This window comes from Hemitrygon akajei, chromosome 3, assembly GCF_048418815.1.
Source record: "Hemitrygon akajei chromosome 3, sHemAka1.3, whole genome shotgun sequence".
Lineage (NCBI taxonomy): Eukaryota > Metazoa > Chordata > Chondrichthyes > Myliobatiformes > Dasyatidae > Hemitrygon > Hemitrygon akajei.
Genome location: NC_133126.1, coordinates 16,921,757 through 16,948,949, shown reverse-complemented (window position 1 = coordinate 16,948,949; position 27,193 = coordinate 16,921,757). Strand labels below are relative to the sequence as shown.

Genomic DNA, 27,193 nt, shown 5'->3' with positions numbered 1-27,193 from the left:
TGGAGAGGGTCAGTAACTGTAAATTTCTTGGTGTTATCATTTCAGAGGACCTGTCCTTGGTTCAGCACATAAGTGCGATAGTGAAGAGAACATGGTAGTGCCTCTACTTTTTGTTAAAGTTTACAAAGATTCAACATGACATATATTAGATCTCCCGATAACCTTCTCTATGGAAAACAGATTTAGTATCTGAGATATCCCCGTAAAGTAACCTCTCACCTCAGGTTGATTCTTCTGGACTTTCTCTTTATTGAAGTAACCAGAAATGAAAGAACACACCAATTGAAGCCAAAAGTATTTTTTAAAGAATTGGCCTTAATATTCTTCTTCTATTGATAAATCACAGAATTGTGTGTGTCTTAACTGCTTTCTCAACCCGTCCTGCACTTTACAATGATTTGTGTACTTGTAACCCACCGCTTTATGCTATTCATTCCCTCAATCCCTTTGCTCCTTCAGACAGTTTAGAAGTGTCCTTTGTCCTATACTGCCTCTTCAGATTCATCTTCTCAAAATGCATCCTCACTGCATTACTTTACATTAACCTGTCTTGTGCCCCTTCATTTACCAGACTGTTTATATCCTGTTGCAATTTATCATTATTATCTTCACTGTTCAGATGACTGTAAATTTAAATTGTGGCTTCTATTCTTAACATCAGCCCTAGAGGAATGCTGCTGTTCATCTTCTACATTGAGAACAACCATTCAGCACCACCCATTGCCACCCGTGATTGTCAGCAGCTTCCCTTTATCATCCTATTATTTAAAATTTCCCTGTACCCTTGGTTGGCTTGTCCTGGTGCCACTGGTTATTTTCACGTGTACTGTATGTAATATCCATGAATTAAGCTAAGGTAGATATCACTTTAACCTCTGTTTGTATGCAGGTAGAAGGACAATTTCCCAAAATGGGGTCTATAGATTGAACAGCAGGCATTCCTTATAGTAGTATAGCAGTGGTCGAGTGTCTTGGGACCCCTCAAGCTGCAGATAATATTTTGATGATAATTGGGTAGAGATTTCTTCAAACAAGCCTGATTGAATTCCCCATCAATGATTTGAAAGGCATCAGAGTAGGTTGTTTCTTGTTTGCTGATGGCATCTCTTGGTAGGACCTAGTCACAAACCTAGAGGCCCTCAACAGGGCAAGGACCATGAGAGTTGAGGCTATGATTGCAAAATCACAGCTTTAGTGGACAGGGCCTGTCATATGCATGAAGGACTCCCAAATCTCCAAGCAGCTATAAGTGGTGGGCTTTTGCTGGGCAAGATGGATCAAGGCAGGTCCCATAAGAATGTCAAAGATAACATGAAAGCTAACATTACGCATGCTGGGCTTGTACCAAAATGGCTGGAACAGAGTGCGCAAGACCGGAGTGGCTAGCAAGCCTTGTGCGGTGCCTGACAAAGAAGTAAAGCAATAGCTGCAGCTCCACTTCCAGATCCAGCACATGTTTCATGTCCTTACTGTGGACATCTATGTTGCTCACAACTTGAACACAGCAGCCACCTATGGACACACAAAAGGACTGCAGAAATCTAATTGCCATTGCTGGATACCAAAGACAAGCAACCATTAAACTGTTAGAGGAAGTTTCATGCTCTGATGTTTTGGTTTGCTTGGAGTCTTCCCCTCCTCCTTCTTTTACAGCCATGGCGATGTACCTTCAACCACTTAATGATGATATACTTACATTCATGAGAGTTAAGTCCATTGGGATCTTCAAAAGATTGTGAAATCCCTAGTTCATTAAGATGGTTCAAAACTATGTTACTTAAAGGGAAACTACAGACTGCAGACTGCAGTAAGAGTAGTTCTAAAGAAGTATATATATATATAGAAGTATTGTAAACTGCCTGCAAGGTGTTGTCATTTTTTCACCAACAAAGGGGGTGTTACATTTTAAAGAAGATATTGTGCAAACACTTCAAATTTTTTCCTCTGTTTTGTAATCTCCTCAGAGAGATTTGAATAGAGTTTGTGCTTCCTGAGTTCACTGTCAGACACAAGAGTGAGCAAATGCAAGTCCATTAAAAGTAACCAGAGACGCAGTACAATAGAAGTTGGCCTGGGATAGAATACTGACATTGAATGGTTTATCTTTCCAGTGAATTTGAAAGATGTTGCAGCAATAGCACATACTTCTATTTTTCCAGTGCTTCAGACTGCTGGATATAAGTAGTTCAGATCCTAAGATCATATACAAGAGCAGGGACCACTGCTGCTGAGTACTCCAAGAGTTCAGAGCCAAATCTGAAGCTGTTATCTCTTTCCCTCAATTGCACAGAGCCTGTGCTGGCATATTAAAGGCTGTGATGAATTTCATTATCAATGCCTGCCTTCATTGGAAGCTGGCTGCCAAGATCTAAAACGTGGTTTTTCGGAGTCTTATCATGAACCTTTATTGTCCAAGGGTAGCGTGTGAGTTGGCATGTTACACTGCAGAAAGAAAGATTTTAAAAAATATTGCCACAATGATGCACTCTTGTTAGACACCAGTCCTCATGGAGATTTTTCTTGTACTGATCTAATTGGGTAGTATCATGGCTTGCATATTATTATGCAGCAAATCTATGATGGAAATGGCAGCTAAATTTGATGATGGAGCTCCAAAGATTTTCACGATAGAGCCAAAGGCTTTGGTGAAGATGTTGTCTGGTGCTGGTCCTTGCAATTTTTGTGAGCTTTTATGTGCTTAAAATCATGACCACTGTGGCTCTTGATAAAACAAAATTCACGCTGCAATTTGGGAAGCTTCACTTTGGTACAGGGAGAAGATGGCTGGGGAGAAGCCTGATGATGACTTTCACTGTGCCCGACAACAAGGAGACTCCTTCTATAGTTGCCATTTTCAACATTTCACTGAATATAAATGGGTCTGATCTGATTTCTAGGCGTAATACTTTTAAATTAGACTAGGGAGAATATCAGAAATATTTCTGTATTGCTGAATTTTTGAAAATGCCTTCACCTTCATTCTCTGATTTTCAGAATCTCAGAAACATTGTGGCAAGCATTGGTTTTGAAAGTGGAAGCTATCCTCTTGGTCTTTATCCTTTGCCTTGTGTTTAGGTGTTAAATTTTGAAGGCCATGTTCCTTACCACAACCTAGCTCTCACCTGACCTCCCACCACACCTGCACCCAACCAAAGTATCTGACAAAATTGAGATTTCCTTTTGAATCACACAAACTAGAAGTAGCCCTTGGTTAGTCTATTGAGGTAACAATGCACAGTAAAACACTTTCAAAATGAACATCAGTTAAGATGTGTCAACGTCAGGGGATTACAATAGAAAAATAAGTAGGATAAGTGGAGAATACAGAGTCAAAGAGTCACAGCATAGAAACAGACCCTTTAGTCCATCTTGTCCATCCCATCCATCTTCTGCAGTGTCCCATCTATTTGCACCCAGACTATAGCCCACCATACTTCTTCCATCAATATACCTATCCAAACTTCTTTTCAGTATTACAATTGAATTTGCATCTACCACTTCTGCTGGTAACTTGTTCCACACTTGCACCATCCTGTGGTTAAGTTGTTCCTCCACAAATTCCCCTTATATACTTCCTCTTTCACCTCAAATCTATGACCTTTAGTTCTTATCTCACCCAACCTGAGGGGAAAAAATCCTGCAAGCAACTTAACCTTATCTATACCCCTCATTATTTTCTATACCACTATCAAAACTCTCCTCATTCCTCTGAGGTCCAGGGAATATATGTCCTAGCCAATTCAACCTTTCCTATAACTCAAGTCCTCAGGCCCTGGCAACGTTCTTATTCATTTTCTCTGTCCTCTTTTAAGTTTATTGAAAGTACTGTACACAATACTCCAACAACATCATATATAGCTTCAACATAACATCTCAGCTCCTGTGCTCAATGTTCTGATTTATGAAGACTAATGTATCGAAAACTCTCTTTTGAATATGAATGAGCAATAACAAATGGAGGTATCTGAAGGAAAACAGAACTCCAGTGTCCTGAGCATCAATTTGCATCTTTTCTTAGATTTGGACTTGCAATGAGGAGAACTAAGATATTAACTTGCTGCCATTTATGTGCCAAGTATCTAAGGGCTAAAATAATTGATTAATTTCCATTTGAAGGCTAACAGTAGCTTCAGAGTATATGCATAATAGTTCTCAGTGCTTAGAATATTTATAATTATCCAAAATTATTTTTATTAATGTTTAAATACTAGATCTAGAGTAATGGATAGTAAAATGACCAGATGTTGGCAATTTTCAAGTCTTTACTTATAACTGCCCAAGTATTTGACCCATAGCTGTCAGTGATCATATTGGAGGAGTTGTAACTAGAGGGAAAATGACTAGTTCAAGTTCAAGTTTAATTGTCATTCACACATACACAAATATCCATAAATATAGTCAAACAAAACTCCCAGGGCTAAGATGCAAAACAGGGTACCAACATTCATACACAGCACAAGGCACATATAGCACATATAAGATGTGCAGTAAATGTACAGTCACACATAAAAATATAATATAATCCGAGTCCCTGAGTCTGTTTATGCTGCCGACGAGAAGAAGCCCACAGCGGTCTGCAGACGAACACAGCCCAGCTTGTCTTCAATTGAGCAAACACTGGAGGCAGCACTGACACTAGCATGGACACTGAGCCACACAGCCTCCAGCATCACCTCCCGTGGACGGCTCCAACAGATGACACCATGGCATGAGGCCTTGTCCAAGCTACAAATGAGTCCACACAACTCACCTGACATTATTCCTGCCAATAAATCAGTGAACCATGCTTGCAGCATTCCACATTACCAATGTCCAGCAGGGTCAGAATCACAGAAAAATGACTAAGATAATTACTCATTGTTCAACTGCACACTGCCTTCCCGCACTGACTCGGACCCTCTCTATAGAAGGCAGCAACACAGTATGCACCAAGTCCAGCTCCTCTACCGCCATCGCCAATGGGAAACTCTCTGATGGTTTGATCTGCAGTACTTGAAATTCTTAATGTCCAGTAGTGCTTTGCGATCATAAAATAGACATTTGAAAAACATAGTAACACCTTTGGTTGATCAAACAGATAAACTAGAATATGCCTATGAAATATTGCTCATTTGAAATTCTACCTCTGCTTTTCTCTTCAGAAATGCTATCTGATTCACAGAGGATTTCCAACATTATGTGGGAACATTAGGTGGGACTGCTAAAGGATAAAAAGGGCAACATGTGCCTGGAGGCGGAGGAAGTTGGGGAGGTCCTAAATGAATACTTTGCTTCAGTATTCACAAGTGGAAAGGATCTTGATCAGGATGAGGTCGAAGTTGAGTGGGCCTATGTGCTGGACAATGTGGAGTTTAAGGAAGAAGTGCTGGATCTTCTTAAAAACATTAAGATTGATAAATCCCCAGGGCCAGATATGATACACCTCAGGTAGTTGTGGGAATTGAGAGAAGAGATCGCAGGAGCATTAGCCATGATCTTTGAACCTCTTTGGCTGCAGGGGAAGTGCCGAAGGACTGGAGAATGGCAAATGTAGTTCCCTTGTTTAAAAAAGGTATTAGGGAGACACCTGGGAACTATAGACCGGTGAGTCTTACGTCAGTGGTATGCAAACTGTTGGAAAGGATTCTTAAGGATAGGATCTATGAGCATTTGGAGAAGTACAGTCTACTCATGGATAGTCAACATGGCTTTGTGAAGGGAAGATCGTGCCTCACGAGCCTGATTGAGTTTTTTGAAGAGGTAACAAAAGAAATTGATGAGGGTAGGGCAATGGATGTGGTCTACATGGACTTTAGCAAAGCATTTGACAAGGTTCCTTATGAGAGACTCATCCAGAAAATCATGAGGCATGGGATAAGTGGAACCTTGGCTGTTTGGATAAAAAATTGGCTTAAAGGAAGAAAGCAGAGGGTAGTTGTGGAAGGAAAGTATTCTGCCTGGAGGTCGGTGACTAGTGGAGTGCTGCAGGGATCTGTCCTGGGACCCCTGCTATTTGTGATTTTTATAAATGACCTGGATGTATGAAGGATGGTGAATAAGTTTGTGGATGACACGAAGATTGGAGGAGTTGTGGATGGAGCTGTAGGTAGTCAAAGGTTACAAGAGGATATAGACAGGCTGCAGAGTTAGGAAGAAAAATAGTAGATGGAGTTCAATCTGGACAAGTGTGAAGTGATGCATTTTGGAAGGGCAAACCAGAAGACTGAGTACAGGATTAATGGTCAGTTACTTAAGAGTGTGGATGAACAAAGGGACCTTGGGGTTCAAATCCATACATCCCTCAAGGTCGCTGCACATGTTGGTAGGGTAGTTAAGAAGGCCTATGGGGATGCTAGGCTTCATTAATAGGGGGATTGAGTTCAAGAGTAGAGAGGTCATGTTGCAACTCTACAAATCTCTGGTGAGACCGCACTTAGAGTATTGTGTTCAATTCTGGTCACCTCATTATAGGAAGGATGTGGAAGCTATGGAGAGGGTGCAGAGGAGATTTACCGGGATGTTGCCTGGTTTGGAGAACAAGTCATATGAAGCAAGGTTAGCAGAGCTGGGACTTTTCTCTTTGGAGCGTAAAAGAATGAGAGGGGACTTGATAGAGGTCTACAAGATTATGAGAGGCATAGATAGAGTGGATAGTCAGTACCTGTTTCCCAGGGCACCAATAGCAAACACAAGAAGGCATATGTACAAAATTAAGGAAGGGAAGTTTAGGGGAGACATCAGGGGTAAGTTTTTTTTACACAAAGAGTTGTGAGTGGTTGGAATGACTTGCCAGGGATGGTGGTGGAGGCTAAAACATTAGGGATATTTAAGAACCTCTTGGACAGGCACATGGATGAAAGAAAAATGGAGGGTTACGGGGTAGTGTGGGTTTAGTACTTTTTTTTAAGGATTATATGGGTCGGCACAACATGGATGGCTGAAGGTCCTGTACTGTGCTGTAGTGTTCTATGGTTCTATGTGTTTTCATCAGATAGTTGTACCAGATGCAGGATCAGTATAAAAAAAACTCAGTTGTAAATCATTCAAATTTGAAGGCCTTTTTTCATACCCTCATTGAGGTCAGGTTATCTGTGATTACAGGACAGATGTTATGTTAGATAATATTACTCTAATAATCATAATAGAAACTGAGAGTATTTAATAGGCATTTACTTGCAGGTAAGAGCAAATTCAAACAGAAGAATTTTGTGCAGAATACAAACTAAAACCAAGGAAAGATATATAGTAAAATAAAGCCTATACACTCATTAGTTATTTGATTTTAAATTTGGCTGGATGCAGCATCTGGTGACCCAGTGATCTCTGTCTTGGAGGCTAATGCCAGAACAGGCACTGATAGTATACCTGGTAGGGGTTTGAAAACCTGTGCCAACCAATCAGCAGAAGTGTTTAAGGACATCTTCAATCTTTCAGTGCCGCAGTCAGAGGTTCCCACCAGCTTCAAAAGGATGACAATCATACCAGTGACCAAGAGGAGCAGGGTGAGCTGTCTCAATGACTATTGCCCAGTGGCACTCATATCTACTGTGATGAAGAGCTTTGAGGAGTTGGTCATAGCTAGAATCGACTCCTGCCTAAGCAGAGTCCTGGATCCACTGCAATTAGTCTACAGCAGATGCAATCCCACTGGTTCTTGACTTGGCCTTGGATCACCTGGACAATAGCAATACCTACATTAGTCTGCTGTTTATTGACTATCGCTCAGTGTTCAAAACAATCACACGTCCTCATTTCTAACCAACAAGCTCCAAAACCTGAACCTCTGTACCTCCTTCTGCAACTGATTCCTTGTCTTCCTCACCAGGAGACTATAGTCTGTGCAGATTAGAAATAACATCTCCTTCTTGCTGACAAACAGCACTAGCACACCTCAAAGGTGTATGCTTAGCCTACTGCTCTACTCACTACACACCCATGACTGTGTGGCTAGTACAGCTCAAGTGCCGTCTTAAATTTGCCAATAACATGACTATTGTTGGGTTGATATTCTTGTTGCCATTTGCATAATTTTTCCATGTTTTTCTTTGTTTCACGGATGTCTGTGGAAAAGACAAATCTCAGGGTTGTATACTGCATACAAACTTTATTAATAAATGCACTTTGAACATTAAACTCAATGCTGGGAAGAATATCTTTTCTCAGAGGATTATGAGACTTTGGAATTCCTTGCTCCTGAAAATAGTGTATGCTGAATTCTTGAAAATATTCATAATTAATGGTTTCAATCAGTAAAAATATCAAGAGTTCCTGGAATTGGATGAGAAAGTGAACAAACAAAACAAGATTAACCATGATCTAATTTCTCATATTTCCTTATGACATAGAGTATATACTAGAGTATATACATGCCAGCTCTCAGAGCAACCTCACAGCCTCACATACTTTTCTGTAACTTATCCTCTCTTCCCAGACTCTTCAGTCACCCACCTATACTGGAGATTATTTATATAGTCAATTAAATCTTTGTGATGTGGGAGGAAAATGGGCAGGGAGATCATGCAAATTCCACATAGACAGCAGAAGTTCCAGCTCAGTGGAGATTTGAAGCAGCAACACTAATTTCTGTAGCACCCACACTAAAAAGAAAAAGGCTAAAAACTTGATTAACAGTTATGATGCTTAGAGTTTCAACATGCCAGACTTTAAAAGCCTTTAGTTTGTTCATTCTTTTTTTCAGAACAGGAACATTATTAGTAAGGGATTATTTGCCCATCTGTTATTGCCTTTGAAGAACTAGTGCTGATATTTTAATGTACATCGGAGCTCACAAACTCCCAAATGAAATCTAAAAACACTTCCTAAAGCAGGTGCAATGCCAACAAGCATGTTCTCACCTACATTCTGACTCCCTGATATTCTGGTTTTCTCATAGTTGTCTATTTAACATAGAAGTTATCAGAACTGAATGAGAAGAACCTAACAAATGTTGGCTTTAATTGTATCATGATATGTAACAGATTTTAAGCAGTAGAAAATAATCAGTTTATTACTTACAGATGCAATGGCTCCTGGAAGTATCCAACATATATCCTGGATTACAGGTACATCTGTAGCTACCTCTGGTATTCAGGCAGTTAGCATTTTGACACATTCCTGACATCAGGCATTCGTTAATGTCTGGGATCAAGAAAAAGACCATTTTAAAATTCACAAAAGAATACATGCACAATACAAAAGAATCCAAGGTAGAGTTTTTAGTAATAATTTTACAGCAAACTGATATAGGATTGAGAGAAATTGAAGGCATTCAAAGAATTGATAGACCAATAGAATCTACATTAAAGAATCCCGTATACCTCTCCACAAGATAGTAGGCATTATACTCTGTAAACATAGATCATCTGAATTTTGATCTGCATAAAAAAGCCCTAAGAATGATCCCACTAAATATTATTCTGAAAAAGCTTTTTGCAGATTTTAACATAATTTCATCATGTGTTTCAATAATCAAAAAGCCATGCTATGATCATAACCGTATGGCCTGGATCTTCTGAGTAATGGAGTCATATAGTACAGAAACAAGCTTTTTGACTAATCAAGCCTGTGCCAGCCAGTGAAGACCCAATTATACTAGCCCTACAATACATTCTCATCAACTTGCACAGATTCTAGCACACACCTGCAAACTAAGGCCAGTTTACTGTGGCCAAATATCAACCCATATAGCTTTGGGATTGGGGTAAACCAGAGTACCCAGGTGAAACCCACCAGGGTATTTGGCCACAGGAAGAATGCACAGACAACTATAAAGGTTAAGGCTGAATCAGATTACTGAAGCCATAATACACCAGTTTTACTAGCTGTGCTACTGTGCCACACACAAGCAGCCACAAACAATACAACACTGGCACCACAGTGCATAAAGTACTGGTACTGAACCTGGGTCTCTCATATGAGAGGGATGAACCACCAATACTGACTCAGAAAGTAAAGGAGAAGTACCTCATATTTCTCAGTTAACTATAACTTAGAATCATGAAAGTAGAAAATTATCTAAGATAGCAGACCAAAGAACAAAACAAATTGCATAGAGCAACATTGTTCCCCATCATGAATCCTCTTTGACCTCCAGTAGTTTTTCTTAAGTAAAGATATGCCCAAGTTTCTATAAAAATAGATATGTACAAATTTGTAAAATTTTCCATGAACCAATGCAATTAATGAATACTATGAAGCAAGAGCCACAGTAGGCCAGTTTTCCCAGAAACCTCCTCTGCCATTTATTAAGAACATGACTAATCCAATCAAGGACCCAAATGCTGCATGTTTTTTGCATCACAGTTCTCTGGAGCAGAGAAATTCAAAGATTTATGGTTTTACAATAAAATAAATCTCTGCACCATCTTAAATAAGCATCTTTTTCAAAATTCAAGATTGTTTAATGTCACTTCCTGTACATAAATGTAAGGGGGAATGAAATAATTGTTACTCCAGATCAGTTGCAGCTCAAAAAAAATCCACAAAAAGTAAAGAACACAAAAATAGTAAAAAGAATACAATAAATAAAAATACATGATAGCTTATACACATAGATTGATTGTATATCCATAAAGTGACACATGAAATTAATGCCACCTGTTTTACATAAAACCACTCAGGGAACATTTTGCTGTATCAAATTGCAAAGCCCCCTCAAAAAGTTCACCTCTCATTTTCTTGTACTTCAATGAGAAGGAATCCAATGTGCTCAACCTCTCTGTATGCCAAATCTTTCATTGCAGATCTCCTTACAGATAGAGACCAAATTTTTTGCTATCTGTGGTCTCACCAACATTCTGTAAACTTAAAGATGTAAAAAAAAGTTAAACCAGATGTGTTATATTATGTACAGTTCTGGTCATTATAGGAAAGTTGTGGAGACTTTGGAGATGGTACAGAAGATGTTTACCAAGATATTGCCTGGATATAGAATATTAGCTCTGGAAAGGTTAGACAAACCTGAACTATTTTCTCCGCAGCACCAGAGGCTAAGGGTTGACCCGATAAAAGTATATTTGGAAAATTATGAGAGACATAATGTAGATAGAGAGGAAATATCAAATACTAGAGAGCAAAGCTTTAAACATTAGGAGGGGGAGGGAAGTTTGAAGAAGATATATGAGGCAAGATTTTTTTCTTCTACACACGGAAAATATTAGGTACCTGGCGCAGGCTGCCAGGGAAATGGCGGCAGCATTTGAAATAGCAATGCTTATGAGCCATTTAGACAGGCACATGAACAGGCAGGGAAAGCAGGAGATACAGATTATGTGCAGGTAAATGGGATTAGTTAAAACTGGCATCATGGACTGTTGCAAGAAACCTGAGGCTATTATAGTAGGTGGTTTTAACTTTCCACATATTGACTGGGAATCCCATACTGTTGAAGGACTAGGTGGGATAGAGTCTATCAAATGTGTTTGGGAAAGTTTCCTTCATCAGTACATACAATTTCCAATGAGAGAATGTGTGATACTGAATCTGTGATTAGGGGATGAGACAGGCCAGGTGACAAAGGTTTGTGTAGTGGAAGGCTTTGCATCCTGTGACCACAATGTCATTAGCTTCTAAGTAAATATGAAAAAAAGATAAGTATGGTCCAAAGGTTGAGATTCTAAATTGAAGAAAGGCCAATTTTGACGATATCAGGAATGATATGGAAAACGTGGAATGGGACAGCTGCTTTCTGGCAAAAGTGTACTTGAAAAGTAGGAGGCCTTCAAAAACCAAATTTTGAGAATACAAAACTTATATATGCCTATCAGAATAGAGAATAAAGATAATAAGTGCAGGGAACCTTGGTTTTCAAGTGATATTGAGACACTGGTCAAGAGAAAAATAGGAGGTGCAAAGAGGAACAATGACATGTGTATAGAGTACAAGAAATGCAAAAGAACACTTAAGAAAGAAATCGGAGAGGCTAAAAGAAGGCAGAAAGTTGCTCTAGCAGACAGGGTGAAGAAGAATATGAAAGGATTCTACAGATACGTTAAGAACAAAAGGATTGCAAGGGATAACTTCTCTAATTTCTGTTAATGCCCCTCCTCCCTTTCTTACCCAATCCCTGACATACTTAGTTGTTTTTCTTCTCTCTCTCTGCCCATCACCCTGCCTGTTCTGCATCTCCCTCTGGTGCTTCCCCCCCCCTTTCTTTCTCCCGAGGCCTCCCGTCCCATGATCTTTTCCCTTCTCCAGCTCTGTATCACTTTCGCCAATCACCTTTCCAGCTCTTAGCTTCATCCCACCCCCTCTGGTCTACTCCTATCATTTTGCATTTCCCCCTCCCCCCACTACTTTCAAATCTCTTACTATCTTTCCTTTCAGTTAGTCCTGACGAAGGGTCTCAGCCAAAACATCGACAGTGCTTCTCCTTATAAATGCTGCCTGGCCTGCTGTGTTCCACCAGCATTTTGTGTGTGTTACCCTCATCTATATGCCTGGTTACCTCTTCAAAGAACTCAATCAGGCTTGTTAGACACGATCTGCCCTTCACAAAGCCATGTTGACTGTCCCTGATCAGACCATGATTCTCTAAATGCCCATAGATCCTATCTCTAAGAATCTTTTCCAACAGCTTTCCCACCACAGAGGTAAGGCTCACTGGTCTATAATTACCCGGACTATCCCTACTACCTTTTTTGAACAAGGGGACAACATTCGCCTCCCTCCAATCCTCCGATACCATTCCTGTGGACAACGAGGACATAAAGATCCTAGCCAGAGGCTCAGCAATCTATTCCCTTGCCTCATGGAGCAGCCTGGGGAATATTCCATCAGGCCCCGGGGACTTATCCATCCTAATGTATTTTAACAACTCCAACACCTCCTCTCCCTTAATATCAACATGCTCCAGAACATCAACCTCACTCATATTGTCCTCACCATCATCAAGTTCCCTCTCATTGGTGAATACTGAAGAGAAGTATTCATTGAGGACCTCGCTCACTTCCACAGCCTCCAGGCACATCTTCTCACTTTTATCTCTAATCAGTCCTACCTTCACTCCTGTCATCCTTTTGTTCTTCACATAATTGAAGAATGCCTTGGGGTTTTCCTTTACCCTACTTACCAAGGCCTTCTCATGTCCCCTTCTTGCTCTTCTCAGCCCCTTCTTAAGCTCCTTTCTTGCTACCATATATTCCTCAATAGACTCATCTGATCCTTGCTTCCTAAACCTCGTGTATGCTGCCTTCTTCCACCTGACTAGATTTTCCACTTCTCTTGTCACCCATGGTTCCTTCACCCTACCATTCTTTATCTTCCTCACCGGGACAAATTTATCCCTAACATCCTGCAAAATATCCCTAAACATCGACCACATGTCCATAGTACATTTCCCTGCAAAAACATCATCCCAATTCACACCTGCAAGTTCTAGCCTTATAGCCTCATAATTTGCCCTTCCCCAATTAAAAATTTTCCTGTCCTCTCTGATTCTATCCTTTTCCATGATAATGCTAAAGGTCAGAGAGCGGTGATCACTGTCCCCCAGATGCTCACCCACTGACAGATCTGTGACTTGACCTGGTTCGTTACCTAATACTAGATCTAGTATGGCATTCCCCCTAGTCAGCCTGTCAACATACTATGACAGGAATCCATCCTGGACACACTTAAAAAACTCTGCCCCATCTAAACCCTTGGAACTAATCAAGTGCCAATCAATATTAGGGAAGTTAAAGTCACCCATGATAACAACCCTGTTATTTTTCCACCTTTCCAAAGTCTGCCTCCCAATCTGCTCCTCGGTATCTCTGCTGCTACCAGGGGGCCTACAGAATACCCCCAGTAGAGTAACTGCTCCCTTCCTGTTCCTGACTTCCACCCATTCTGTCTCAAAAGAGGATCCTGCTACATTACCCACCCTTTCTACAGCTGTAATAGTATCCCTGACCAGTAATGTCACCCCTCCTCCCCTTCCCACCCCCTCCCTATCCCTTTTAAAGCACTGAAATCCAGGAATATTGAGAATCCATTCCTGCCCTGGTGTCAGCCAAGTTTAAATGGCTATGGTATGGACTAGATAGGTCAAAGGGCCTGTTTCTATTCTGTGCTTCTGTATGACTCTATGTATGGCACAGACATCAGGGCCTGTTCCTTTGCAGTACTGTTCTTTACTCGATGTACTTTTATACACTATACCTTTTGCAATAAAGCCCAATATTCCATCAGGCTTTCTAATTACTTACTCTATCTGAATGCTAATATTTTTTGATTCATGCACTGGAATATCATATTCCTTTGCACTGCAGCAATTTGTAATTTCACTTTCTAAATGATAGTTTGCTATTTTATTCTTCTTTCCAAAGTGGATAGCTGAAAGTTGTAAGTATTGAAGTCAATCTGACATCTCACCACTCACTTAACTTATTTCATTGCAGTTCCTTATCTTATCTTCACAACTTGTTAATACAGCTTAATATCATCAGCAAATTTGACTACAGTACACTTGGTCCCTGCATCCAACTTATTAATATAAATTACAAATAATTGAAGCCACACAAAGATCATTAGTTACTGATCACAAGTTCAAAAGTGACTCATTTATCCTGATATTGAGTACTCTGTTTGATGGTCAATTCTCCATCATGGCATTATCCCCAACACCACTGACTCATGATAGTAACAATTTTATTATCACTGACTATGACATGGCCAATAAAGCGTCAAGATTATTAATGGAACTATGCTCTAATAACTTGCTGATGAAGAATTAAGAATGTGGCTTCAATTGGATGCTTATGTATTATGTATCACAGCCCAATCAATTGAATTTAAACTGAAGTTCAAGCAATATGAAATATTCCAGTATTAGGATATGATGAATACCCAGAGAGGTTTCAGTTGATTCATGATTATTACAGCTGTAGGTCATTAATGTGATCACTGATGCCTGTGCTTGGAATAATAATTGTACTAAAATGAACACACTCAACTTGGCACAACTAATGAAATCTTGCCATCTCAGCCAGAGATATTCCTAACTTTAGATGAATTGACCTTTGAATCAACATTAAAGATTGTGCAAATTTATGCTTAAGTAGCTGTGAACATACCTCAAGTGCTATAATCTTTTTCACTCTTTCAGTTGACTCTGCCAGTTAGAGGTAACCATATACCAGAAACTTGCCAGGAGCATGATAGGGGTCTGAACACACAAATAAATGGTTTCAGGTAATTGCAGGAGGAGGATACTTCTATCTGGAACTCAAACATAAAGGAACAAAAGAAATAGGTTCCTTAAGTAAAACTGTGTTTTATTAAATGGTATTCTGGAATTTGTATATCTACAGTATGGTGGGAGATTCTTTGCACAGTCCTGTATAGTTTACAATAAAAATCAAATTTAGTAAAGGCTATTATCTTTATCTTGCAGTAAGGGAATATGGGCCTTTTAATTTCCATGCAAGAGTGAGAAATTTATATGGACATCGACCTTGTGCATACAATTTGTTTTTGTTCTTAAACAGCTATCTGATAAGAGATCTAGAATGTAAGGAACATTACATTCACCATAGAGGTTAAGCTATGAAGGCAAGTTGCACAGACAAGACATCCATTATTTGAAGTATCTAAGTGAGGCATTTAAAATGATTAAGGACTTCATATGATGAATAAAGAAAAATAGTTGTCTTGGATGTGGTTGTTTTGAAATAGAGCTGAATTATTTTGGTATGATGTCATTAAATTTTTCTTCTTACAGAAGCTAGGAGATTGAAGCTTTTCCTCGAAAAGCCATTTCAGATTTGGGATCAAGTAAGAGTTTTGAACCAAGGTAGAGTGGTAGAGAAGTGAAAAAGATATAGATGAGCTATTATATGACCAAATAGCAAAAAAGGAGTGGATTCCAATGCCCCTGGTTTACCATTTTATATGAATGCTAAATTATGTAAAATTAATTGTGTAATATTAAGTACTTCATTTTAAAGCTAAACAACTTGCTTTCGGTATGTTCCATTCATACATCTCTATTGCATTTTCTAGAATTAAAGAAACAATGTTGTGGTTCCTTCTAATATTTTGTGGTCTTGCTTGGCTGATACTATCAGTTAGCAAAACATTTATATATTTCATTATGACCCTAACCCTTGTATATTAATTTAATTAATCTTCTGTGACTCACTTACTAAAAACACTCAGTGGAAAGCTTACTACTAATAATGTTAAAACTAACATTGGTTCTTACACCTCCTGTACTACCATCCACGGACCTAACCAAGCTGAGACAGAAATTCACACGTTGTACACCTCCTCCAAGCTTGTCTATTGAATTTAGTGTTCATAATGTAGCCTCCTCTACATTGGTGAGACTAAGTGCAGACTAGACAAACACTTTGTCAAGCACCTGCACTCATTCAGTGGACAAATTGAGCTCCCATTTACAAACCATTTCAACTCCTCTTTCCACACCACCTTGTCTGGCATTATCAATGAAGGAAGTAAAATAATCTAGAGGTTGACTTCTGAATATTTGCATCTGTTAATGCAGCCAGTAGAGGAGCACCCTATTTTGCTATACAGTTTTAGCAAAGCCAGTTTTCTTTCTTTTGACTCCTTTCTAATGTTTGATCTTCCATCCAAATTCCCTGATGAATTCTCAATCTATGCTCTGCTTGCCATCCACCACCAGCCTAGTTTAAACCCAACTCAATAGCTTTAACAAACTTTTTCAAAAGTTTCTATTGAGGTGCAAGCTGGGTGATTAGTACAAGGGCACTTTCCCCAGAAATGATCTAAATGTCCAAAGAATCTAATACTTTTCCTGCTAACCGTCTCTCCAGGTACACCTGTCCTCATATATGGCAACTGGGGTTAACAAGAAATTCCTGCACCTTTGACACCTTAGTTCATAATCTCATTCTTCATCGCTCAAAACCATAAGACCATAAGAAATAGGAGCAGAATTGGGCTATTCGGCCCATCAAGTCTGCTCCACCATTTCATCATGACTGATCCATTTTCCCTCGCAACCCATAGTCCTGCTTTCTCTCCGTAACCTTTTATGCCCTGACTAATCAAGAACCTATCAACCTCTGCCTTAAATATACTCAATGACCTGGCCTCCACAGCTACCTGTGGCAACAAATTCCACAGATTCACCACTCTCTAGCTAAAGAAATTCCTTCTCATCTTCTGTCATATAGTTTTCATTCCATTATCTGCTTGTTTTACTGGTATCAATATGCTATGATTTGGGGTTTGATTGTAGTATCCTCTCACCCATATCATAATTCAAGAGCAATAATGATTCAAAAGTATAGTATCCTAAAGGGGTCTTCTGAACAATATACTTGCTGTTTATTGTCCAGTAGTCACTCAATCACTTCTGGCTGCATTTTCCTGTACAGCAGAATAAACACCTGCTGAAATTCACAATCCAGAGAAAGCCTGCCTTCAAACTGAATACAGTGATGACAATTTTTACTCAACCTCTCAACTTCAACCAGCATTGTCTCAGCAGAAAGCATTTCCTGCAGCTGTTAATTGTCTATGATTCATGGAGTTTTGAATTTTTTGCATGACATAATAGATAAGTAAAAAAAGATTCTTCACCTGAAATACTTACTATGTCTCTTCCCTGAGCTGTTAAGTATTTTCAGCATTTTCTGTATTTGTTGTAGTAAATAATTAACTTGCTGAAAATTACCAGTTTCAAAGTGCATAAATATAGTAGTGTGGAATTCAGCTTACAGGCATTCTTTTGTGAGTCTGTCCAGTATTATTTATAATAGCTAAAACTGCCCTAAAAAATCTAGGGTTGCTACTACAGTTGCTCAAGGAAGTTAGTTAATCAACAGTGCAACTGCCACCAGCAAATAGATGATTTACCACTGACAATGTGAAAGGAACAAGTTAATGTCTAAGATGAGTTGGTAAATAGCAATTGCAAAATGTAAATTCCAAAAATGGGATCAAACATACAAATATGTAAAAATTCCCACACTTGCAATGCTAGGTCGTTTAGAAGTACTCATACATCAAACTGGTCCATGTACTAAGCTGTACTGATACAGACCTGTGCAGCCTGATTACACCCTTGTAACTAATTAAGACCATAAGACATAGGAGCAGAATTAGGCCATTCAGCCCATTGAGTCTCCTCTGCCATTCCATCATGGCTGATTCTTTCTTCCCCTCCCCAGCCCCACACCCCAGCCTTCTTCCCATAACCTTTGATGCTGTGTCCAATCAAGAAACTATCAATCTCTGTCTTAAATACATCCAATGACTCCACAACTGCCTGTGGTAACAAATTCCACAAATTCACCACCCTTTAACTAAAGAAATTTCTCTGCATCTCTGTTTTAAATGGACACCCCTCTATCGTGAGGATGTGCCCTCTTGTCCTAGACTCCCCCAACATGGGAAACATCCTGTCTACTCTGTCTAGGCCATTCTACATTTGAAAGGTTTCAATGAGATCCTCCCTCATCCTTCTAAATTCCAGTGAGTACAGACCCAGGGTCATCAAACATTCCTCATATGATAACCCTTTCATTCTCAGAATCATCCTTGTGAACCTCCTCTGAAACTTTTCCAATGTCAGCACATCTTTTCTAAGATGAGGAGGCCAAAACTGTTCACAATACTCAAGGTGAGGCCTCATCAGTGCCTTACAAAGCCTCAGCATCACATCTCCGCTCTAGTATTCTGCGTTTGCCTTCATCAGCACTGACTCAACCTGCAAGTTAACCTTTAGGCTGTTCTGCATAAGGACTCCCAAGTCCCTTTGCATTTCAGATTTTTGGATTTTCTCCCCGTTTAGAAACAGTCTGCACAATTAACAAAGTGCATTACCATGCATTTTCCAATATTGTATTTCATTTGCACCTCTCTTGCCCATTCTCCTAATCTGTCTAAGTCCTTCTACAGCCTACCGGTTTCCTCAAAACTACCTGTCCCTACACCAATCTGCAAACTTGGCAACAAAGCTATCTATTCCCGCATCTAAATCATTGATATGCAGCATCAAAGGAGTGGTCTCAACACCAACCCCTGCTGAACACCACTAGTCACTGGCAGCCAATGAGAAAAGGATCCTTTTATTCCTATTCACTGCCTTCTACCAATCAGCCAATGCTCTAACCATGCCAGTAATTTTCCTGTAATACCATGGGCTCTTAACTTTGTAAGCAGCCTGACGTGTGGCACCTTGTCCAAGGTCTTCTGAAATATACAACATCCACTGCATCCCCTTTATCTATCCTACTTGTAATCTCCTCAAAGAATTCTAACAGATTCGTCAGGCAAGATTTTCCCTTAAGGAAACCATGCTGACTTTGTTCTATCTTGTCCTGTGTCGTCGCTATGTACTCCATAACCTCATCTTTAACAAATAACTCCAACATCTTCCCAACCACTAAGCTCAGACTAACTGGTCTATAATTTCCTTTCTGCTACCTTCCTCCTTTCTTAAAGAATGGAGTAACATTTGCAGCCTTCCAGTCACAGCCACAATGCCAGTGTCCAATGACTTTTGACAGATCTTTACTAATGCCTCCATAATCTCTTCTGCTGCCTCTTTCAGAACCCTAGGGTGAAGTTCATCTGGTCTGGGTGACTTATGTACGCTTAAGTCTTTCAGCTTTTTAAGCACCTTCTCCCCTGTAACTGCATTCACTTCTTTTCCCTCACACCCTTCAATATCTGGCACACTGCTAGACCATAAGACATGGAGAAGAATTAGGCCATTCAGTCTGCATTGCCATTCGATCATGGGTGATCCCAGATCCCACTCAACTCCATACATCTTTCATTCTCACCATATTCTTTGATGCCATGACCAATCAGGAAACTATAAGCATGGACTTGGCCCCTACCGTAGTCTGTGGCAGAGCATTCCACAGATTTACTACTCTCTGGCTAAAAAGAATCCTCCTTACCTTTGTTCTGAAGGGTCATCCTCAATTTTGAGGCTGTGTCGTCTAATTCTGGATACCCCCACCATAGGAAACATCCTCTCCACATCCACCTTATCTAGTCTCTTCAATATTTGGTAGGTTTCAATAAGATCCCCACACATTCTTCTAAATTCCAGTGAGTACAGGCACAAAGCTGCCAAACATACTTCATATGTCAACCTCTTCATTCCCAGAATCATCCTCATGAATTTCATTTGGACTCTCTCCAATGGCAATACATCCTTTCTAAGATATGGCGCCCAAAACTGTTGACAGTACTCCAAGTGCAGCCTGACTGGTATCTTATAAAGGCTCAGCATTATCTCCATTTCTATTGTTACTTTCACTTTAGTTTTAAACATAAAGACATTCTTCCTTTTTTCATCTGAATCCTGTACTGTGTTGACATTCAAGGGAACAATATTAGTATAATCTTATGACATTCTGTTTTGCCATATATAATTATCACAGCTTTGCTGATTAAATGTCTGTATGATATTAAAAGATGCATGTCAAATTTCTTCCAACTATAAATCATGAAGAACTCATGCTTTTCAATTTCTAAAATATAAAACTATAGACTTTTCACATTTTTACTATGACTTAAAATTACGCCACCCGGCCTGCCAAATCTATGTCGGCTCCTGGCAAAGGATCCAGTCAATTCCATTCCTGATCCATTTTTTCTGTAACTCATTTTCACTAGAGATAACTTACATTACTGAATTGATATTAGATTCATGAAGGCTTTTTGGATTTGAGAGGAAACTTGAACATCCACACTGTTATAGAGAAAACATCCAGACTGCACAATGACAGCACTCAAAATCAAAATTGAAGCCAGAGCAATGAATCTATGGGACAGAAGCACTAACTGCTGTATTACCATGCTGATCACTTTGACTCCCCTGGTCTTCCAAAATCCTGTCAAGTTGTTCAGCTCCAAGTAAGTTTGGTGTCACATCTTACTACATGTTGACTCCTGACTACCTGCCTTAATTCTCATCTCACTTGCTTTGTAAATAAGATTTTTTTTAAATCTCAGCTTGACGCTCTGCATTTTTCCTTTCTACCATGAATGATTCAATACAATAAGTAAGCATAACAAGTGGATTTACCTGAGAAAAGCTGCAAGCAACACCTAAGTGAAAAATGGCTGAGCTCGAGAAAAATAGCTCATTTTACCTGCAGGAAAGAAGTCAATAAGTTTGAAAGAGTGCAGAAAATGTAAAGGATGTTGCCAGAACTAGATGTGATGAGTTATAGGGAAAGGTTTAATTGGTTAGGATTTTACACCCTAGAGCTTAGAAGAACAAGGAGAGATTTAATAGAGGTATACAAAATTATGAGGGGAATAAATAGGGTAAATGCAAACAAGATTTCCCACTGATATTGGGTGAGACTGGAACTACTGTTTATGGGTTAAGGGTGAAAGGTGAACTGTTTAAGGGGAACACCTTCACTCAGAAGGTGTTGAGAGTGTGGAAGGATCTGCCAGTGAAAGTGGTGGATTTGGATTTTATTTCAACACATAAGTGAAATTTGGAAAGGTATATAAATCGGATGGGTATGGAGGGTAATGGGACCAGGTGCAGGTAGATGGGATTAGGCAGATTAATAGTTTGGTAGGGTCTAGAAAGGTCAAAGGGCCTTTTCTGTGCTGTAGTGCTCTATGATTCTATGACTCTAATAATCTCTAGCGAGGACTTTTAAAGTCATTGGTGAGAAATTTTCATAGGAAAGAAATGTTATCTATCCTTATATGCTCTTCATGATTTTATATACCATCCAAAAGGGCATTCCTCAGCCTCCTACATTCCAATGAACATAGTCTATCTGAGCTTTATTAACTACAGCCTTCCATTCTGGGCAATATTCTGATGAATAATTTTTGCACTCTCCATTGCTCCTATATCCTGCGGAGTGTGACCAGAACTATACATAATACTCCAAGCATTGTCTAACCATTGTATTCTACAGCAGAAATATGATGCCCCAATTCTTCTACCTCAGTCTATGAGTGGAAGCATAGTATATTCCTTATTCACTACCCTATCTACCAGTGCTCCCAGTGAGCTATGGACATGGACCACTAGATGCTTCTGTACAGCAATGTCTCTAAGGTCACTGCAAATTTTGCCATGTGTTTTACCAGACTTCTCAAAGTGCAATACTTCATATTTGACTGGATTAAATTTCATTTGCTACTACTGTGCCCAACTATCCAGATGATCTGTGTCCCCCTGACTCAGAAGTCAACCTTCTCACCAACTAGATCTTCACAGATTTTCTGGTTGCCTTTCCAAGTGAACATAAATCATGCCCCATCAACTTTTCTTCTGCTATCACAAGTCAGCCTCCCCACATGTTGCATTGTCATTCTGTGGTCCAACTTACTTTCTCACAAATTTAAACCTTCTGATAACACTAGCAAACCTGACTGCAAAGATATTTGAATGATTTTGTTCAGGTGCAACCTCTTTAGAGATAGAGATATATATTTTGTTAAAAAGAAGTTTCCACAAACAGAATAATTTATTGAATGGAACAAAGGTGATAAGCAATTTTTGAGATTCTTCTAAATTTTAATGTCCACAGTTGGATGGTGTTACTCAGGTAATATTTAGTCTATACCTTATATTCTCAGTAAGAAGTTTGAACAGTAGAAAATAAATACATATTGAACATTCCATCAGTTTATTTTTCAGACAAGATATATTTTTGTTCTTGTTTCAACATTTGTTTGAAGTTCAACAACTAGCCTGTAGACAACTTTTAGCACATGCATAAAATACACTCTTTCCTCCGGACACTTTTCACTGCCTTAAAATTTCATGAAACTGAAAGCTTTCCTAAACATTTGAATATCTGTGATACCATCACATGTCTTATCTAATAATGAGAAAAATATGTTCATATTCCAGTCAGTCATCTCATTGCTCACAATTACTTTATAACTTACCTTCACAATTTGTATCATTCATTTTTTTATAGCCGAGGGGACACTCAATTTGGCCATTTTGTATCTTGGGATGAACTGAAGAACAAAAGGAAGAGATAATACTGTCAAAGAGCAAAAAATGGTGCAACTTGAAAAGTTAGCATATAGGTAGGAATGAAACTTGATAAGTATTTTACTCGTAATCAATGCTATTACCTATCAAAACTCTGGACCAGAATCATAACCTTGATAAACTTTCATAAAAGATACAATTTATAGTGCCTATAAAAGTGTTCACCACCCTTGAAAATTTTCATGTTTTATTGTTTTACAATACTGAATCACAATGGATTTAATTTGGCTTGCTTTGACACTGATCAACAGAAAAATACACCTTCATGTCAAAGTGAACATGGATCTCTTCAAAATAATCTAAATTAATTACATATATAAAGCACAAATAATTGATTGCTTAAGTATTCATGCTCTTTAATATGACACACCAAATCATCACTGGTGCAGTCAATTGGTTTTAGAGGTCATATAATTAGCTAAATGGAGATCACCTGTGAGCAGTCATGATGTTGCAATTGATTGTATTAAAAATACACTGTATCTGGAAGGTCCAACTGCTGGTGAGTCAGTATCCTGGCAAAAACTACACCATGAAGACAAAAGAACACTCCAAGCAACTCCACAAAAAGGTTATTGAAAAGCACATCAGAAAATGGATACAAGAAAATTTCCAAGTCACTGAACATCCCTTGATGTACAGTCAAATAATCAAGAAATGGAAAGATAATGGCATAGCTGTAAATCTGCCTAGAGAAGGCCATCTTCAAAAACTGAAGAAGGGGACTAGTGAGGGAGGCCACCAAGAGACCTATGACAATGCTGGAGGAGTTACGAGCTTCAGTGGCTGAGATGGGAGAGACTGCACAAATAACAATTGTTGCCCGGGTGATTCACCAGTCACAGTTTTATGAGAGAATGGCAAAGAGAAAGCCACTGTAGAAAAAAATTCTCACATGAAATCTTGCCAAGAGTTTTCCAGAATGCATGTAGGGACTCTGAAGTCAACTGAAAGAAGGGTCTATCGTCTGATGAAATCAAAATTGAGCTTTTTGGCCATCAGACTAAACGCTATGCACATCATCAAAAACACACCATGCCTACTGTAAAACATGGTGGTAGCTGCATCATGCTGTGGGAATGCTTCACTGCAGCAGGCCCTGGAAGGCTTAAAAAGGTAGAAGGTAAAATGAATGCAGCAAAATAGAGAGAAATCCTGCAGGAAAACCTGATGCAGTCTACAAGAGAACTGCGACTTGTGAAAAGATCTGTTTTCCAGCAAGAAAATAACTCCAAGCATAAAGCCAAAGCTACATAGGAATGGCTTAAAAAAGAACAAAGTTAATGTCCTGGGGTGGCCAAGTCAGAGACCAGACCTCAATCCAATTGAGAATTTGTGGCTGGACTTGAAAAAGGCTGTTCAGTCACAATTCCATGCTATCTACTGGACCTTGAGCAGTTTTGTAAAGTAGAATGGGGAAAAATTGTAGTGTCCAGACCTAGACTCAAGACTGTATTTGCTGCTGGTGCATCTGCAGTGTCAAAAAAGCCAAACTAAATCCACTGTGATTCAATTCTGGAAAACAATAAAACATGAAAACTTCCAAGGTGGCTGAATACTTTTTATAGGCACTGTACAGCAAGATCTATTAAATAAATCTTGTAATTTGGTTTCCTTGCATTAATCAAAACAATTGGTATCTTCTATTAAAAACTTTATAAGTAATCTGGAAGAATTGCAGCACTGATTTTCTAATGTTTTACAAATTTAAACATATCAACTTTATTTAACAAGTATTGCTACAGGATTAAAATTGCACTTAAAACAAACAGATTAATCCATGCAGATATTGTTCCAGATGGTCAATTTTCAAACACTTGCTCTGTGCTTAATTATCCTTATTAAACATGCTCAATATTACTACTACTATGCAGAGCTGTGGTAAAATCTTCCCACTTTTATATGATGAACCCCCTGAAATACCATTCCAATGGACTTCTCAAACATTTGCTTTACCAACATTCTATGTTTTGTGTACTAGGATTCTCAATCCCTTTAGTGCTACAGCTTTTTGAAGTCTTTCTTCATTAAAATAATTATCTATAATTCTTCCTTCCAAACTAAACAACTTCACTTTTTCACTCATTACTTGCTACTACCTGTCCGTTGGTCATTCCACTATCCAGATCAATTTGTTACTTCCAATATTATGGACTGTACTTTAGAGACTTAACCTTTTGTAAACCATGTCAAATGCCTTATGGAAGTCTAAACACGGTATCTTCTCTGGTTTCCCTCTATCCACTCGTCTTGAGACTTGTTAGCCTATTAGTTAGCATAATACCAAATCTTTAGAAATCATAATGGAATTTAATTCCTCCTCAGCATATTCAGTTATTAAGGGAATGTTCTGAGCATCTTCTCCCATAAAGATTGATAGAAAATGCCATTTAACTCCTCCATCATTTGCTGGTTCCCCATAACGATTTTCCTCACTTCATTCTCTAGAGGAGCCAATGTTCATTTGTACCTTTCTTTCTTTTTATATACTTAAAATAACTCTTACTGGTCATTTTATATTCTTCACTAGTTTGTCCTCAACTTATTTTCTCACTCTAGCTTTTTTGTCATCCTTTATTGGAGTCTGAGTTTATCCTTGTCTCCAGGTCTGTGGAGTTATTAGATATACCCTGGTCTCTTTTGCCCCCTCATGTGCTTTTTTCACATTAACAGCCCTTTTCACCTTCTTTGGTTAGCCATGGTTGGTTCATCCCTGCCTTAGAATCTTCTCTCCTTGCATGGATAAATTGATGACTGTTCTGATTTACCTCTTAAATATCTGCAACTGCCTGCCTTTCCTGCTAAGATGAGACTCCTTTAACCAACTCTATCATCATTACCTTGCAATACCTTTTATTTAAATTAAGCACAATTATTTTTGACCCTAGTGTCTTCATCTCAAATGAATAGATGAATTAATATCACAGACAGAAATAAGTGGGTCTAATCTAATCACTGCTACAAAGACATAATTGCAATACAAAGGAGAAAAGCAAAATACTACAAAGCAGAAATAACATAGAACCATAGAACATTACAGCACAGAAACAGGCCTTTTGGCCCTTCTTGGCTATGCCGAACCATTTTTCTGCTTAGTCATGTGGGATAAAGACAGGAGAGAGAAAATCAGGAAGTAGTATTAGTTTGGGTGGAGTTAAGAAAGAGCAGAAACCATTTGTAGAATTATCTGTGGCTTCTCAACCAAGATAATAATAGGCCATAGTATAATGAGGAAATTAAAGGCACATTTAACAAGAGAAATAAAATACTAATGGGATACTATAATTTGTAAGCCTGAGAAAGCCAAATTATATGAAGGACTAATTCAAGTAATGTATAAGAGACAGTTAAAGACCAATTTAGATCTAATATCCAATGAGAAAAGGGTGATTAATAATTTGATAGTTAAGGGCTCTTTAGGGAAGTGATCTCTAGAATAGCGTTTCATAAGTTTGCTTTAAGTGATTCAGTTTAAAACAGGGGCATTAATTTAAACAAAACAAACTGCAAACATATGACACCTAAATTGGCAAAGTAAATTGGGAAACTCCATTAAATTATATTACAGCAAATGAGTGATGACTATCATTCAAAGAACTACAACGTATACCGTAAACATAAACATTTTAAAGTCCACAAAACCCAACTGGAAGTGCAGTCCAGCAAAAGCCAACAGCAGTTAAAGACAGTATTAAAACAAAGGAAAAAGCTTACTACAGTCAGAAAAAGAGCAATAACATCTGAAAATTGAGAAAACTTCCAATTTCGACAATAAAGACTCAGAAATTTATTACGGAAAATAGAATATATGAGTAAACTAGTAAGAAAAATAAGAAAAGCCAGCGAAATACAGGGCCTATTCTCCAAAAGTATGGAGCTTTTTTTGAATTCAATAAAGCTGTAGGAAGCAGCAGTTTGAATGATTCTAAGGGACGGGAGCTGGGAGGACCAATTATCCTTACTTCTGTGGGGAAAATAGGAAAGCTATGTAAGTCAGGTTGTGCTTGTGATTGCAGGGATCTGCAGATCTCAGTGAGGACAAAAAAATGCAGTTTGTGTGTTGACCCTTTAAACAGCAAAGTTTCAGGAAATGGGATGAATATGGTTCCTTTTATCAGACCAGCATTGTAATACCACTGAGTTTATTTGGAAGAATTACTGAATATGCTCAAAATTTATAAGATAAATCAGAAATTTGCCCAACAAATGAGAAATTATCTTCCTGTTGAACAGAAACAG

The 27,193-nt window shown here is 38.7% G+C and overlaps 1 protein-coding gene across 1 annotated transcript in view; it reads right to left on the bottom strand.

Moving 5' to 3' along the window:
- LOC140724740 (latent-transforming growth factor beta-binding protein 2-like) overlaps positions 1 to 27,193 on the bottom strand; it is a 411,525-nt gene that overhangs the window by 178,236 nt on the left and 206,096 nt on the right. Inside the window, exons 9-10 of the mRNA XM_073039256.1 lie at positions 22,843 to 22,917; positions 8,995 to 9,117 (exon numbers count right to left, since the gene is read on the bottom strand). Of these exons, the coding sequence (XP_072895357.1) occupies positions 8,995 to 9,117; positions 22,843 to 22,917 (198 nt within the window). The remainder of the gene's footprint in view (positions 1 to 8,994; positions 9,118 to 22,842; positions 22,918 to 27,193) is intronic.